Source organism: Oryctolagus cuniculus, chromosome 1, assembly GCF_964237555.1.
Source record: "Oryctolagus cuniculus chromosome 1, mOryCun1.1, whole genome shotgun sequence".
NCBI classification, from domain to species: domain Eukaryota; kingdom Metazoa; phylum Chordata; class Mammalia; order Lagomorpha; family Leporidae; genus Oryctolagus; species Oryctolagus cuniculus.
Genome location: NC_091432.1, coordinates 155,571,475 through 155,586,905, shown reverse-complemented (window position 1 = coordinate 155,586,905; position 15,431 = coordinate 155,571,475). Strand labels below are relative to the sequence as shown.

The 15,431-nt window shown below is 40.9% G+C and overlaps 1 protein-coding gene and 1 long non-coding RNA gene across 4 annotated transcripts in view; one reads left to right on the top strand and one right to left on the bottom strand.

The window, feature by feature from the left end:
- RORB (RAR related orphan receptor B) overlaps nucleotides 1-15,431 on the top strand; it is a 234,269-nt gene that overhangs the window by 195,353 nt on the left and 23,485 nt on the right. For both annotated transcript variants that reach the window (XM_017341876.3, XM_070050739.1), the window contains exons 5-8: nucleotides 405-526; nucleotides 1,814-1,946; nucleotides 8,603-8,710; nucleotides 11,427-11,537. In XM_017341876.3, coding sequence (XP_017197365.2) covers nucleotides 405-526; nucleotides 1,814-1,946; nucleotides 8,603-8,710; nucleotides 11,427-11,537 — 474 coding nt within the window. The remainder of the gene's footprint in view (nucleotides 1-404; nucleotides 527-1,813; nucleotides 1,947-8,602; nucleotides 8,711-11,426; nucleotides 11,538-15,431) is intronic.
- The window catches only part of LOC103348268 (uncharacterized), a 70,930-nt gene that overhangs the window by 35,564 nt on the left and 19,935 nt on the right, over nucleotides 1-15,431 (bottom strand). The gene's annotated exons all lie outside the window — the stretch shown is intronic.

Sequence of the window (15,431 nt, the reverse complement as noted above, 5' to 3'; positions counted from 1 at the left end):
TCTGAAATAAGTAACAGATTAATAGAATCTTAGTAATTTTCAAAACATTTTAAAGTATTTGGTGTATATTTGTTGAGACTATCAGTGACTTTTGGGTCAAAAAGTAAGAAATATAGTAACTTTGTAAGTATTTTTAAAATAAGTAATTATTTCAATGCTTTACAACTTGTAAGATCTCAAAATTGTGATGGGTGGAGGGATGATAAATTTTGACTAAAAGACTAAAAATTCAAAAAAGGCAATGAAGACTTTGAGGATTTTAATACGGACAGTAGTGCTCAAGACATTCTAAAACAATTAGGGTGTCTCCGAAAGCCCCTTTTAAAGTAAGTATATTAAAAACAAGTTTCCCTGAACAGAATGATTTTTCTCACAAGCCCTCAAATTGACATTCTTCCTCCTAGATCGAATTGCACAGAACATCATCAAGTCCCACTTGGAGACGTGTCAGTACACCATGGAAGAGCTGCACCAGCTGGCGTGGCAGACTCATACCTATGAAGAAATTAAAGCGTATCAAAGCAAGGTACTCTGGGAAACTGTGGGGAAGATTTTTCCATCATTACTCTATTTCTGGCTTTCTCACCATCAGCTCTGTTGACATTTTAGGCCAAACAGTTCTTTGCTGTAGGAACTGTCCTATGCATTGAGGGATGTTTAGCAGCATCTCTGGGCTCGGTCTACCAGATGCCAATAGGTAACAACACCTTCACAACCAAACCTGCCTCCAGGTATTGCCAGTATACTCTGGGAGGTAAAAATGATTGAAAACCACTGCCCTATTCAAGTGCCTGGAGAGACTGTGCCTTCATCAAACTATTTTAGGATGTTTCATAATGATTTCTTGGGTCCAGCAAATAGCAGGAGCTATGGCGTATTCACAACAACAGTGGTCTCAAAGTTGCACACCAGAGGTAGGGAACAAGGCATTGTAAATGCTTTCCCTTATCCTACATGTTTAATAAAAAGGATTCAGGCGAAAAAATGAAACTCCAGTATTATTGCTATTGTTATGAATATCTTCTTGTGTTCAATGGAAAAGATTTTAAGGGAAGGGTTTTCTTGTTGTTCAATATTCACATTACTTTAAAAATGAAATCCTCTTTAGAAGGTTGATCAGCTGATAAAATTTTAATAAAGATAAATAGCTGTATAGCTAAATGGGTGAATACAACATACTAATTTTTCTCTAATGAAATGTTTATATAAATAAGAAAACCAAGGCACAGGTATTACTATTGTCAATAAAAAGCAGTATTAACATACATGGGTTGTTATTTCATTTCAAAAAAAATAACCAAAAGGCATAAATATATTAAATATATGACTTGATGCCTTTCGCTAGAAACTCTTTTTATGCCAAAAAATCGACAGTCTCCATAAGTTCTGGAAAAAGAACATAATGTAAAAATATCATATGTTCAGTGTCCAGGTACCGATGAAAATGACATCATGAAAGCCTGTGAATGAAATCGCTATTCCTCAACACAGGGTTTGTTTTTACATAATGGACTAGGACCTTACATTTGTTCAGGTGCAGAGAAAATAACTCAACTGTCTTTTTATTATAAGCAGTGTTTCTATTATTTTAGCCTCAGTACTTTGACAATAGTGGCATATTGAGGTGAAAACAGGTCAAAACACTTTCTTAAGTACAAAAAAGAAAATATTCCCTCCACTTTGATAGGAACGGTGCAAGTTCCCACCATCGGCCCCACGTGGTGAGTAAGCACTGGCAGGGCAAACCTCAGTGTTCTGCGACTCTCCGAGGAACTTTTCGCCCCACTGACATTCTGTGTTTTCCCTCCTGAAGTCCAGGGAAGCCCTGTGGCAGCAGTGTGCCATCCAGATCACGCACGCCATCCAGTACGTGGTGGAGTTTGCAAAGCGGATAACAGGCTTCATGGAGCTCTGTCAAAATGATCAAATTCTACTTCTGAAATCAGGTGAGCAAGGAGAACGTTTGTGGGGGGCCTATTTCATTCCAGAATGCTGCTGACCCTTCGCTCTGTGATGATGGTTCTAGAAAATCCTCCTTCCGTTATGTGGCTCAATGTTACCACCCACATTGTCAGCCAACTCCCAAAGGAAACTCAGTCATAAAAATGCCCTGATACTCGTTCAGTTCCCCCTTTGAAGTCAAATACAATTTTGCTTATTGAAAGTAGAGCTATTAATTTCGGAGGTTGAGATACCAAGCTTGACAGGCAGTGCAAGTAATTAGTGTGTCAAGGTGGCTGAACTGCTGAGCTGGCGCTGAAACAAATTCCTTGCCTTCTATGGGGGAAAAAAATGAAGGCTAGCTGAGCTCTGCCTCTGTGGTCATTTCCAATTATTTTAATGAGGAGAGCCTGCAGCCAGTACACACTGGGAGAAACTCCACAGTGCTCTAATCTTTCCCTCCCCTCCTCTCATACACACACACACAGACACACACACGCACACACACAATCACTTAAGAAGTAGCTCAAGAAACTCTCCCAATAACTGACTGCAGATGCTGTCGTCAAACAAGAAAAAAATTACTTGTGTTTCCCTTGGCCCCCTTTGAAAATCTTCATGATCCTAGGCCATTATAATAGTAATTACATACTTCTATGTATGTAATAACATACAAGAATATTTCAATCTGGTGGGAAAATGGGATTAAAATATGTTTATTTGGTGAAAAAAATCTTGAAAGCCATACATGATTTTGTCATAATACACATTTTTCATGAACTTTTTGAAAATCCCTTGCATGTATAGATTTCAAAATTTTTTACTAAAATAAATATTTTCTAAATCAATTTTTCACAAACATTTTTAAAATTTATTTCCTTATTCAAGAGGCAGAGACAGGCAGGCATAGAGATGGGTAGACAAAGATCTACCATCTGGTGCTTCACTCCCCAAATGTCTGCAATGGCCAGAGCTGAGCCAGGACCAAAACCAAAAGCTGGGAACTCAATCCAGGTCTCTCATGTGGGTGGCAGAAATCCAATTACCTGAGCTATCGTCACTGCCTCCTAGAGTCTGCACCAGCAGTAAGCTGTAGACAGGAACTGGAATCAAACCCAGGAGCCAGTGCTATGGCATAGTAGGTTAAGCCTCCACCTGCAGTGCATCCCACATGGGTGCCAATTCAAATCCCAGCTGCTCCACTTCCAATCCAGCTCCCCGCTAATGGCCTGAGAGAGCAGTGAAAGATGGGCCTCTGCACCCATGCGGGAAACCAGGAAGAAGCTTCTGGCTCCTGGCTTTGGATTGGCCCAGCTCCCACCGTTACAGCCATTTGGAGAGTGAACCAGTGGATGGAAGACCCCTCTCTCTCTGTCTCTTCCTCTCTCTGTATGCATCTCTGCCTCTCAAATAAGTAAATAAATCTTTAAAAAAATTCACAGAATATCTTTAAAAAAAAAAAAAGGAATCAAACTCAGGTACATGATGAGGACACAGTCATCTTAACCAGCAAGTAAAACACCTACCCCTACACAAACATCTTGAAGTACCCTCATATATATGTTCATGCTAACCTATGACATCTCATTTAACCTGATTATATCAGTATTGCTAGTCCTATCTTAAAGTGAAAGGGTTGAAAATTCAGAGAAGTGCCGGCGCGGCGACTCACTAGGCTAATCCTCCGCCTAGCGGCGCCGGCACACCAGATTCTAGTCCCGGTCAGGGCGCCGGATTCTGTCCCGGTTACCCCTCTTCCAGGCCAGCTCTCTGCTGTTGCTGTGGCCAGGGAGTGCAGTGGAGGATGGCCCAAGTGCTTGGGCCCTGCACCCGCATGGGAGACCAGGAGAAGCACCTGGCTCCTGCCATCAGATCAGCGCAGTGCGTCAGCCGCAGCGTGTCGGCCGCAGCGTGCCGGCCGCGGCGGCCATTGGAGGGTGAACCAACGGCAAAGGAAGACCTTTCTCTCTGTCTCTCTCTCTCACTGTCCACTCTGCCTGTCAAAAAATAAATAAATAAAAATTAAAAAAAAGGAAAGAAAATTCAGAGAAGTGAGGGACTGTGCTCAGTGTCATAAGGCCAAAAAACTGATGGATATATGGCAAAGTTGGCATGTGGCCATAAAGCTAAATGTAATTATTATTCTAAGATGTTGCTGCTTCTTTACAAAATGGTGTAAACTGATGAACATCTGGACTCAAGTAATAACTTGATTAATCAACTAAGTAACAACCCCCAAAACTAGTTAAATAACAATAATAATGTTGCTTTCACCCCTAAAATTTGAGCAGAGCTAAGTGGAGATGGCTTCTCTCTACTCCATGGGTGCTCACTTTGGAAAGTTGACTGCGGTTGGGATCATCCACTTTCAATCTGGATCACTCAGCAAGTTATACCGGCTGACAGACAGGAGTTCAGCCAAGGCTCTGGACTGGGAACCTCAGTTCCCCACCACGTGAGCTTCTCTACAGAGAGCTTAGACATCAGAGTACAGTCACAACATTCCAAAAGCTAACATTCTGGGAGAATAAAACAGAGCAATTTAATCTCAAAAATCACATAGTGTTCCGCAACTCTCCACCAGTCAAAAAGGCCCATGTGGGTTCAAGAGACATGGATTCTGTTTGATGAGGGAATGGGTAAGGGCCTAGAAATGCATATGGGATAGAATATATTCTTGTTTTGACGCTTTGAAAAATTAAGTCTGCCACATTTGATGTGTGACATTTAGCTAAGTTTTTTTTTTTTTTTTTTAAGATTTATTTACTTATTTGAAAGTCAGCATTACACGAGCGAGGAGAGGCAGATAGAGAGGTCTTCCATACAATGGTTCACTCCCCAATTGGCCGCAACGGCTGGAGCTGCACTGATCCAAAGCCAGGAGCCAGGAGCTTCTTCCAGGTCTTCCTTGCAGGTGTAGGGGCCCAAGGACTTGGGCCATCTTCTACTGCTTTCCCAGGCCATAGCAGAGAGCTTGATGGGTAGTGGAGCAGCCAGGTCTCAAACCCAGTGCCCATATGAGATGCCTGCACTTCTAATCCATCACCTTGAGCTAACTTCTTAAGATGGAAATGTCCTCATTTGCAAAGTAAAGAGGTAAACTAGAAACAATGAATTCCAAACTTGAAATTGCATCAGGAGTGTCAAAGGAGCTTATGCACAGTTCAGAAACAGACACAAACCTTGGCCCAAGGACTCAGAATCTCCTAGAGGGGAACCCAGTTTATTCATTTCCAAGTAAGGCTCAAATATCATCAACTCATAGACTGACATTTGGGAACTGTTGGATTATATAATCTTTTTTTTTTTTTTTCACAGGCAGAGTGGACCGTGAGAGAGAGAAACAGAGAGAAAGGTCTTCCTTTTGCCGTTGGTTCACCCTCCAATGGCCGCCGTGGCTGGCGCGCTGCGGCTGGCACACCACGCTAATCCGATGGCAGGAGCCAGGTGCTTCTCCTGGTCTCCCATGGGGTGCAGGGCCCAAGGACTTGGGCCATCCTCCACTGCACTCCCTGGCCATAGCAGAGAGCTGGCCTGGAAGAGGGACAACCGGGACAGAATCCGGCACCCCTACCAGGACTAGAACCCAGTGTGCCGGGGCCGCAAGGCGGAGGATTAGCCTATTGAGCCGTGGTGCCGGCGGATTATATAAACTTTAGCATTGCTGCCTGCTATAAAAATGTTGACTCTAGCATCAAAGGCAAGGTACTAAACCTTGATAAGCTCCTTAAACTCATCATAAGATAGGGCTAATAAAATTTACCTAAATAGTTATTGCTAGGAGCAAATATGACAATAAATGTAAAGAACCAGGGAAAGTGCTTTCCATAGTATAGCTATTCAATAAATGTTAGATATTCCTCTCATGTCAGAAGAGTACTGGGGACTGGCGCAGTGGCGTAGCAGGTAAAGCCTCTTCCTGCAGTGCCGGCATCCCATATGGGTGCTGGTTCGCGTCTCAAGTGCTCCACTTCCAATCCAGCTCTCTGCTATGGCCTAGGAAAGCAGTGAAAGTTTGCTCAAGTGCTTGGGCCCTTGCATCCACATGGTAGACCCAGAAAAAGCTCCTGGCTTCTGGCTTTGGATCGGCCCAGCTCCAGCCATTGTGGCGATTTGGGGAGTGAATCAGCACATGAAGGATCTCTCTCTCTACCTCTGCCACTACCTTTCTGTAATTTTGCTTTTCAAATAAATAAATAAATAAATAAATCTTTAAAAATAGAGTATTGGGCTGGCGCCGTGGCTCAATAGGCTAATCCTCCGCCTTGCGGCGCCGGCACACCGGGTTCTAGTTCCGGTCGGGACGCCGGATTCTTTCACGGTTGCCCCTCTTCCAGGCCAGCTCTCTGCTATGGCCCGGGAAGGCAGTGGAAGATGGCCCAAGTGCTTGGGCCCTGCACCCCATGGGAGACCAGGAGAAGCACCTGGCTCCTGGCTTCGGATCAGCGCGGATCAGCGCGGTGCGCCGGCCACAGCGCGCCAGCCGCTGCAGCCATTGGAGGGTGAACCAACAGCAAAAGGAAGACCTTTCTCTCTGTCTTTCTCTCACTGTCCACTCTGCCTGTCAAAAAAAAAAAAAAATAGAGTATTGCTTTGCAAATTTCCTTCTACGTATAATCCCTTATGAAAGCAAAAGCAAAGAGAAATCAGCAAGTAAAAATACAGCAAGGGGAACAAAACACAAACATAATAAAAAGTGATAGCATAAGAAAGGCATCAAAGACATAGCCAAGCCAACAGTATGATGCTCTCACACAAAGCAGTACTTCTGAGTCTGGCTGTCACCTTCCAGCATCCTTTGGGGAAAAATTTCGTTTCTCCAAAATGTGGAGAAATTTTGCAGCTGTAATTCCTCAGGATATCAGTAAATATTCTTAGGAAAATTCCTGGGAATTTACCCAAACAAAATGGAATCAGCATATGAATTATTTGTACTCCCATGTTTATTGCAGCTCAATTCACAATGACTAAGACATAGATTCAACTCAGATGTACATCAACTGATGACTGGATAAAGAAAATGTGGTATACATACACTATGGAATACTATTCAGCCATAAAGAATGAAATCCTGTATTTTGCAACAAAATAGATGCAAATGGAGACCATTATGCTTTGTGAATAAGACAGTCCCAAAAAGACAAATGTCATATCTTTTCTCTGATATGTGGTAGTTAATATAGAACACAAAAATATGTAGAAGAATAAATTGGACATCTTGTGATTTGATTCCTGTTTTTAGCCCCTGCTTATACTCCTGTGGAACTGTAATCTTTCTACTTTTTACTTGTTGCATATTATGGTTAGTGGTGCATTAAGCCTGAGACTAAAGAGTGGATTGAAGTTATGTTTTGGAAAAAATTAAAGAAAAAAAATAAGGAGGCCAGAACTGAGGAAAGGAGAAAAAGAAAGAAGGAAAAATGGGTATCTTCTTAGACTTGTACCTATGAAATACATTAAATCTGTTTTCTTTATAGTAATAAAACTTTAAAATGTATATATTTGTAGAGGAAAAGCAGCAGTCATAAACAAATTCATTCAATAACTATTATTAAGCACGTACCATGTGCCAAAGACCTGGAGATACAAAAGTGAATATAATGGTCATACAACTGCCGGTCACTGCAGTCAAGATTCCTGCCCTCCATGAGCTGATAGTAAACTCAGAAGAATGCTAGGGCCAAGATTAAAAAACTCCTCAGGTCAGGGCTTCTCAGAACCTTTGGTCTGTGAGCATTGATTATAACTTCCTAGAGTAAGAAAATACAGCATTTTGCAAAAACTTATTTGACCAAGAAACCCTAATTCAAGAGCATAAGATGCAACAGTGCCCCCCAAAAGAACAATGATAGAAACCCTTCTTAAAACCACTATGTGCTTAAACTTATACGGAGTAGTTCAGGAACTCCATACAACAGATGAAGCAGAGAGCAACTTTTCCCAATAGGAAAACTTCTACACAAGTTAACAGACTGGACTCACTCAAAGCTCCTTTCTGGGCCATCTGTCATTAATTGTGAACTTAAGAATTGAAACTAACTGTAATTTTAATTTTAAAAAAAAAGGTTGTTGCTACCTTCCAATTTATCCATGTTTAAAGTATATTTTCTCTTTAATTTCTCACATAAGTATCAAGAGAGCTTTATAAGGGCCAGCACCATGGCTCACTTGGTTAATCCTCTGCCTGCAGCGCCAGCATCCCATGTGGGCACCGAGTTCTAGTACCGATTGCTCCTCTTCCAGTCTACCTCTCTGCTGTGGCCCGGGAAGGTAGTGGAGAATGGCCCAAGTGCTTGGGTCCCTGCACCCGCATGGGAGACCAGGAAGAGTCACCTGGCTCCTGGCTTCAGATCAGCGCAGCGCCAGGCTTAATGGCCATTTTGGGGGGTGAACCAACAGAAGGAAGACGTTTCTCTCTGTTTATCTCTCTCTCATCGTCTAACTCTATCTGTCAAAAAAAAAAAAAGGAAAAGAAATGAATAAAAAAAGGAGAGCTTTATAATTAATATAGTTATTTGGAGGGAAGAAATGTTGGGTTTCTGTTACATGTTTCTCTGTGTGTTCATGTGTTAAAGTTGTTGAAAATATCTTGATCCAAATGCAGTAAACCATTTATTATTGGATATGTATGCATATTTTTACATTTTTTTTTAATTCCTAGGTTGCTTGGAAGTAGTTTTGGTGAGAATGTGCCGTGCCTTCAATCCATTAAACAACACTGTTCTGTTTGAAGGAAAATATGGAGGAATGCAGATGTTCAAAGCCTTAGGTAAGCTTCCCATGGATCACAGCATAATTTATCAGCCACAGTCTTTTTCCCACTTAGATCAAAATTGGTCAGTGAACTGCCATAATTCTTTGACGTGAACTAGGATCTCATTACTCCATAAGAAATAGACCAGGTGAACCTCCAGTGTCTCCTATAACTCTCCTGATCCTACAGTGTAGGAAAGGAATGAGGGAACTGTGGACTGCTGAGAATGACCCTATTGTGGCCTCATTCAAGAATAAATGAAAACTGATTCTGAAAGAGCTGCCATACACTATAGGTCATTCTTTGTAAATCTGGCTAATTTTTTGAACCTTCTAATTTACTGTTTCACAAAGAAAAAAAAAGGGGGTCTTAAAAGAATTCATGGAAACTGCATATTATAATAAAAAGTATTGGTGCATTTTTTAAAAAATTCTGAGCCAAAATAAATATATCTTTTAATTCCATTTTTCCAGGAAATTTTTGAAGGCCCCCTGATATCATTGGACTACTGGTGGTCTATTGGGGTGAATTTTTAACTTTCTCATGTAAATTCTTTATTAAAAAAAAAAAAGATCCATTTCATTTATTTGAAAGGCAGTTACAGAAAGAAGAGGAGAGAGAGATCTTCCATCTGCTGGTTCATTCCCCAGATGGCAGCAACAGCCAGGGCCAGGACCAAAAGCCAGAAGCCAGGAGCCAGAAGCTTCTTCAGGTCTCCCACATGGGTGCAGGGGACGAACCACTTGGGCCATCTTCCCCTGCCTTCCCTGGCACATTAACAAGAAGCTGGATTGGAAGCAAAGCATCCAGGACTTGAACTGGAGCCCATATGGGATGCTGGCACCTCAGGCGGTGGCTTTAGCCTCTACGCGACAATGCTGGCCCTTGATGTAAATTCTTAAGAATTTCAGGGTAGTTAATTAAAAGAGGGGCAATGTGGGCCTTTGGTGCAGTGGTCGGATGCCTCTTTGAATATTTGCATCCCATATCTGAGTGCCTTGATTTGAGTCTAGGCTCTGCTATAGATTCCAGCGTCCTGCTATTGCACACCACAGGAGATAGCAGGTGATCTCACAGGTAGCCGGGTACCTGCCACCCACATGGGAGATGTGGACTGAGTTCCTGGCTATGGCCTGGCCCAGCCCCAGCTGTTGAGAGTATTTGGGGAATGCACCAGTGGATGAAAGATCTCTTTATGTCTCTCTCTTTCCTTCTCTCTCCATCTCTCTGCTTTTCAAATAAAATAAGTTTAAAATTTTAAGAGAAAAGCTACTGGGGCTAGTGCTGTGGCACAGCTGGTTAATCCATCATCTGTATCATCCCATATGGGCACCAGTTTGAGTCTCAGCTGCTATGCTTCCAATCCCACTCCCCACTAATGTACCTGGGAAAGCAGCGGAAGATGGTCCAAATTCTTGGGCCCCTGCACCCATTTGGGTGACCTGTAAAAAGCTCCTGTCTTCAGCCTGGCCCAGTCCCAACTTTTGGAGCCATTTAGGGAGTGAACCAGTGAATGGATGATCTGGGGTGGGGGGTGGGGTGTGTCCCTCTCTGTAATTCTTACTTATAAATAAATAAAATAAATCTTTTAAAAAGAGAAGGCAAGAAAAGCTACTTAACTTGTCTGTTACTCACAGCAGTGGCTTCCCCCCTATTAATTCATGAAGATCTGGGAGCACAGGGTTGGTGCTGATGCTGGCCAAACTAGTATCCAGACCATCCTTGCAAGAAGGCACTGACAGAGTCCATTTTTATTGGAAGTGTTGTGTATCATCACATCCAGTCGTCAGTTTACACATGGATAAGTAGAACATTAGCAAAGATGGGCTGATGCCAGGAAAGATTCTAACAATTGATAGTGCCATTTGTTCCATATCCTGCCCCTGGACACCAAAGAAGGCCACTGCCCTTTTGCCCCAAGTGCTGTTAGTTGATATGGCAGGCAATAGCAAGCCCATCAGGCTGCGATGTTTTCCTTCTACAGTTGATACTTATCCATGTTGTCTCCAAGGCTAGATTTTCAAGAAAGGAGGAAAAGCCTTGGCAAGCAGCTTCAGTATATTTCCAGCTTCATCAAATAAACATTTACCAGAGATCAGGGTTGCGATGCAACATTATTTTGCCAAAATTCACTATGAGTAAACAAGTGACTCATCAGTCATTCATTATAAGACAAAAAATAAATAAACTCTAGCTCCTAAATCTAATCTCCAGGCAATTTACCAGATTGAAAGATATATCATCTCTTTCCTATTAGAAGTTCCTAACATAGGAGTTTGAAGCTCCTGGACACCCTACCTTGCTAGATTTAACTGCCACTGAGACTTAGAGTCCTTAGCCCAAATTTGTAATGTTTTAGATTTTTTGTGAAAGCCATTTCTATTCTAAAGTATCTTCATGTTGCTTATTTAAAATTATTTTGGCTGGAAATAATTTTGGGTATATAGGGTCAGATTCAGGTTCTTTATTCCAAGCCATATGCTACACTGAACATATACCATGCTTATTTGCTCCTCATTGTTTAATTTCCATTGCTTAATCAGATGCTGCCTGGGTTCCTCATTCTATGCTTAATATCAACAAACTTTCTATTGGTTAGGAATTTAGAACTGTCTTTTCTACTTGTCTACTCTGCAACTCTTTAAATAACTTCTTGATTGTAAGACTTTCCTTACTCTTGCCACCTTCCAAGTTCAAGTATTTTCATCTAATTTTTCTTCTTTCTTTATAGGTTCTGATGACCTAGTGAATGAAGCATTTGACTTTGCAAAGAATTTGTGTTCCTTGCAGCTGACTGAGGAAGAAATTGCTTTGTTCTCATCTGCTGTTCTGATATCTCCAGGTAAGGCGGTCTCGGGTCCCTTTCCTTTCTTCCAAACCTAGTTTCTATTTTTAACATCAATTATACCCACTTAAGTGAAAGTGTTCAGGAAAATTTTTTAAAAGAAATGTATTTTCCTTAGCAAAGTTTTTATATTTTTGGATAATTCAAAGGAGAGCAACCTCAAGTTTATCAAAATTACCAATTTTGTCCCAAAAGCATGAACGGGCCACATAGTAGGAGTCACTCTGTAATCAGGTAAACAAAATTGTTCTTTAACAGAAATCAATGAAGACAATTAGTGGCTGAGTTACAGCTAAGTTCTATTTTGACTTTAAGAATAAAAGACCTAAAGGAAATATCTTTGTGTGGGACCTCAAATAAGTAAAAGGGACACCCTGTTCTCTTCAAACACCTCTCTCACTGGCTATTCCACCCAGTTTAACGTTGGCATACCTACTTGAGGCAAATGATTGTGCCTCTTTACTTAGTAATATTAGAAGTTTTGGGCTGGGGCCGCGGCTCACTAGGCTAATCCTCCACCTGCGGCGCCAGCACACCGGATTCTAGTCCCGGTCGAGGCGCCGGATTCTGTCCCGGTTGCCCCTCTTCCAGGCCAGCTCTCTGCTGTGGCCAGGGAGTGCAGTGGACAATGGCCCAAGTGCTTGGGCCCTGCACCCGCATGGGAGACCAGGAGAAGTACCTGGCTCCTGCCTTCGGATAAGCGCGATGCCCTGGCAGCAGCGCGCCAGCCACGGCGGCCATTGGAGGGTGAACCAACGGCAAAGAAGACCTTTCTCTCTGTCTCTCTCTCTCACTGTCCACTCTGCCTGTCAAAAAAAAAAAAAAAGAAGAAGAAGAAGAAGAAGAAGAAGAAGTTTTGAAAAAGAGGAGAAACTCAGTGGGAGAAATGGCTGCTATTTCCCAGTAGAATTTCAGACATGGATGCTGAGATTTTATTACCAGCTGTCACCATCCATCTCTGTGATCTTAAATATTTAGCTCCCCAGCCTCAGTTTCCTCTTCTATAAATTAAAAGTTGAGCTCCATAAAATAAAGACCATTCTAACTCCAAAATACAATAAAATGCCAACAAATTTTCAAAAAAAAAAGTAGCTGTACAACATTTATGGTTCAGCTAGAACTGTAGCAATTGAAATACTTTTTAAAAAATATATATGCCAGCTTGAAAGGTAATAAGTAATGCAATAATCAATGATCATCATATTGTAATACTAACAAGGTGATAAATATGTGACTCCCTTTTCAACCTGAATGAAAATTCAGAGTCACTTACTCAGCTGTCTATTCAGGTAGATTTGGGGTAAAGGGATAAAAACACCACTGACAACTCTCTGTTGAAGAAAAAACACATTCCTACTTAATTTTTAAGATCAAGAGACTCATTCTTTCTGTAACCCACTTATCTATACAGTCTTTACATCTTTTCTTATACCCTAACTTAATTTTCAGTATGAATGGAAGAAATTAATCTTACCCATGATGTAAGATTACATCTTATACTTTCATATGCAATTCTAATTATGTGTACCAATAATACCAACAACCTGTTCAATTCAGGATAAACATTTTTCTCTTTTCAAACATTATTACTTCTTTGTGGTAAACACATTCAAAATCCTTCTTCTAGCTAAAATTTCAATATATTGTCATTACTATACTCACCTTACCATGCATTGGGACACCAGAACTTATTTCTCCTTTTTAAACTACACTTAGAACTATATTTAGTAGTCATTGATCAACCTATCTTCCCAGGCTCTGGTGACCACTCTTATGTCAACTTATAGAAATATTTGTTTAGCTTCCATTTGCAAGTGACATCGTGCAATATTTGTCTTCGTGTGCTTGGCATAGTGACCGCCATGTCCATCCAGATTGTCACCAATGACAGGTTGCCATTCTTTTTCTTGTGGCCGAATAGTATTCACTGTGAATATATACCACATTTTCTTTATCTATTCACCAGTTGATGGATAAGAGAGGTTGATTCCTTATCATAGCTATTATAAATAGTGCTACAATAAATATAGAAGTATTTATGTCTTTTTGACACACTGATTTCATTTCTTTTAGGTTTGTACCCAAAGGTGTTGTTGCTGGGTCCTATGGTTGCTTTGTTTTTAATTTTGTGAGGAACTTCTATGTTATTTTCTGCAATGGCTATACTGATTTACATTAGCACTGACAGTGTACAAGAGTTCCCATTTTTTCCACATCCACACCAGTACTTGTCATTTTTGCATTTTGATAGTAGCCAATCTAAGTGGAGTGAGGTGCTATCTCTTGTGGTTTTGATTTGCATTTCCCTAATGATTTCTGATGTTGAACATTTTTCATATGCTTGCTGGCCATTTGCATGTTTCTTTTGAGAGATGTCTATTTAGGTCTATTAGTCATTTTTTAATTTGATTATTTAATTATTATTTGGCTTGTGGGTTTTTGTTTTATTTTGTTTTGTTTTGTTTTTGCTGTTTAGTTGTTTGAGTTCCTTATGTATTCTGGATGTTAAGCCTTTGTCTCATGCATCATTTGCAGACATTTTCTCCCCATTCTATTTGTTGCCTCCTCACTCTGTTGATTGTTTCCTTTTCTGTGCAAGGGTTTTGAGTTTGATAAGATTTCATTTGTATATTTTTACTTTTGTTCTCTTTGCTTTGGGATCTTCTTCAAATAAGTCCTTATTAATTCTGCTGTCCTGATATGTTTCCTCTAGGATTTCTTCTGGTAGCTTCAGTTCTTACATTTAGGTCTTCAGTCCATTTTGAGTTGATTTTTTATATAGGGAGAGATGGGATGTAGGTTGGTTTAGTTTCATTCTTCTGCATGTGGATATCCAATTTTCTCAGCACCATTTATTGAACAGACTGTCACACTTGGAGTGCTTTTACTAACTTTGTGTGTGTGTGTGTGTGCCTCTGTCTAAAATCAAGCTGTTCCTCTGGGCCTCTTTTTTCTTTCTTTCTTTCTTTTTTAATAATGAACCCTAGAAGCACAAAGATAGATAGAAGAAGTGACAAGAAGTATTTATTTCTGATAGCAACCACATGCCAAATAATTTTCCTCCTACTCTTTCCTCATTGTGTTTGATTGTTCCTAGTGTGCATAGTTCAAAAGTAGACTGGATCTAAGCCTGTGGGTCTGTGGAAAGGAGAGGTGGTTTTACACTGGCTCCTGCTTATTCAAAAGAGACATTGCAAAGAATCACTCTCTGGATATGTTTGTGTCAAGTCAGTAAATTTCTAGCAGCCAATTTTCAAGATGTGACATATCAAACCAGAATGATCTATGAAAATGGTGACCCAGAAGGATGGCTGCTAGCCTGTTCTTATAAGTTAGAAAATCAGCTGACAGCTGAGCTCTTGAGCCACTTTCTGAAAAGAGCATGCTATGCCATCAAATTCTGGCAAGCCTGGCATTTGCCTGACTGTTCTAGCTGGAATCTTCCAGCCCTGGTTGTAGACCCACACTTGGAGGCTTTACATCTGCAAATACCTTGTTTTCCACCCTGGCTACCTGCCATGTTCAAAATGAGGGAAGACAAATTTCCAGCCCAAGTTGGCTGCATCTTGTGCCAGACCCCACCCTTTCCCCAAGTTCTTGACTTGATAGCCACTCTCTCTATTCAACTCCAAAGACTGACAATCATCACTGAAGTCTTTTGTGTTCAGTTACATAAGGGTTTATTTAACTGTTGGCTACACTTGTCTGTGCCCTATCTAGAATTACAGAATCAGGTTTCTCACCTGACCTGAACTGTGTTCAAGAGGATCATGTCCAAGTTCTTTTCCATGAGTATTTGTTCAGTGTTTGGAGATTCTAGGTGGCTCTTCATTGAAGGCTCAACCTAAAGCATTGATGCTGAGCTGAATGCTGTTACCCTGTCTTATAAAT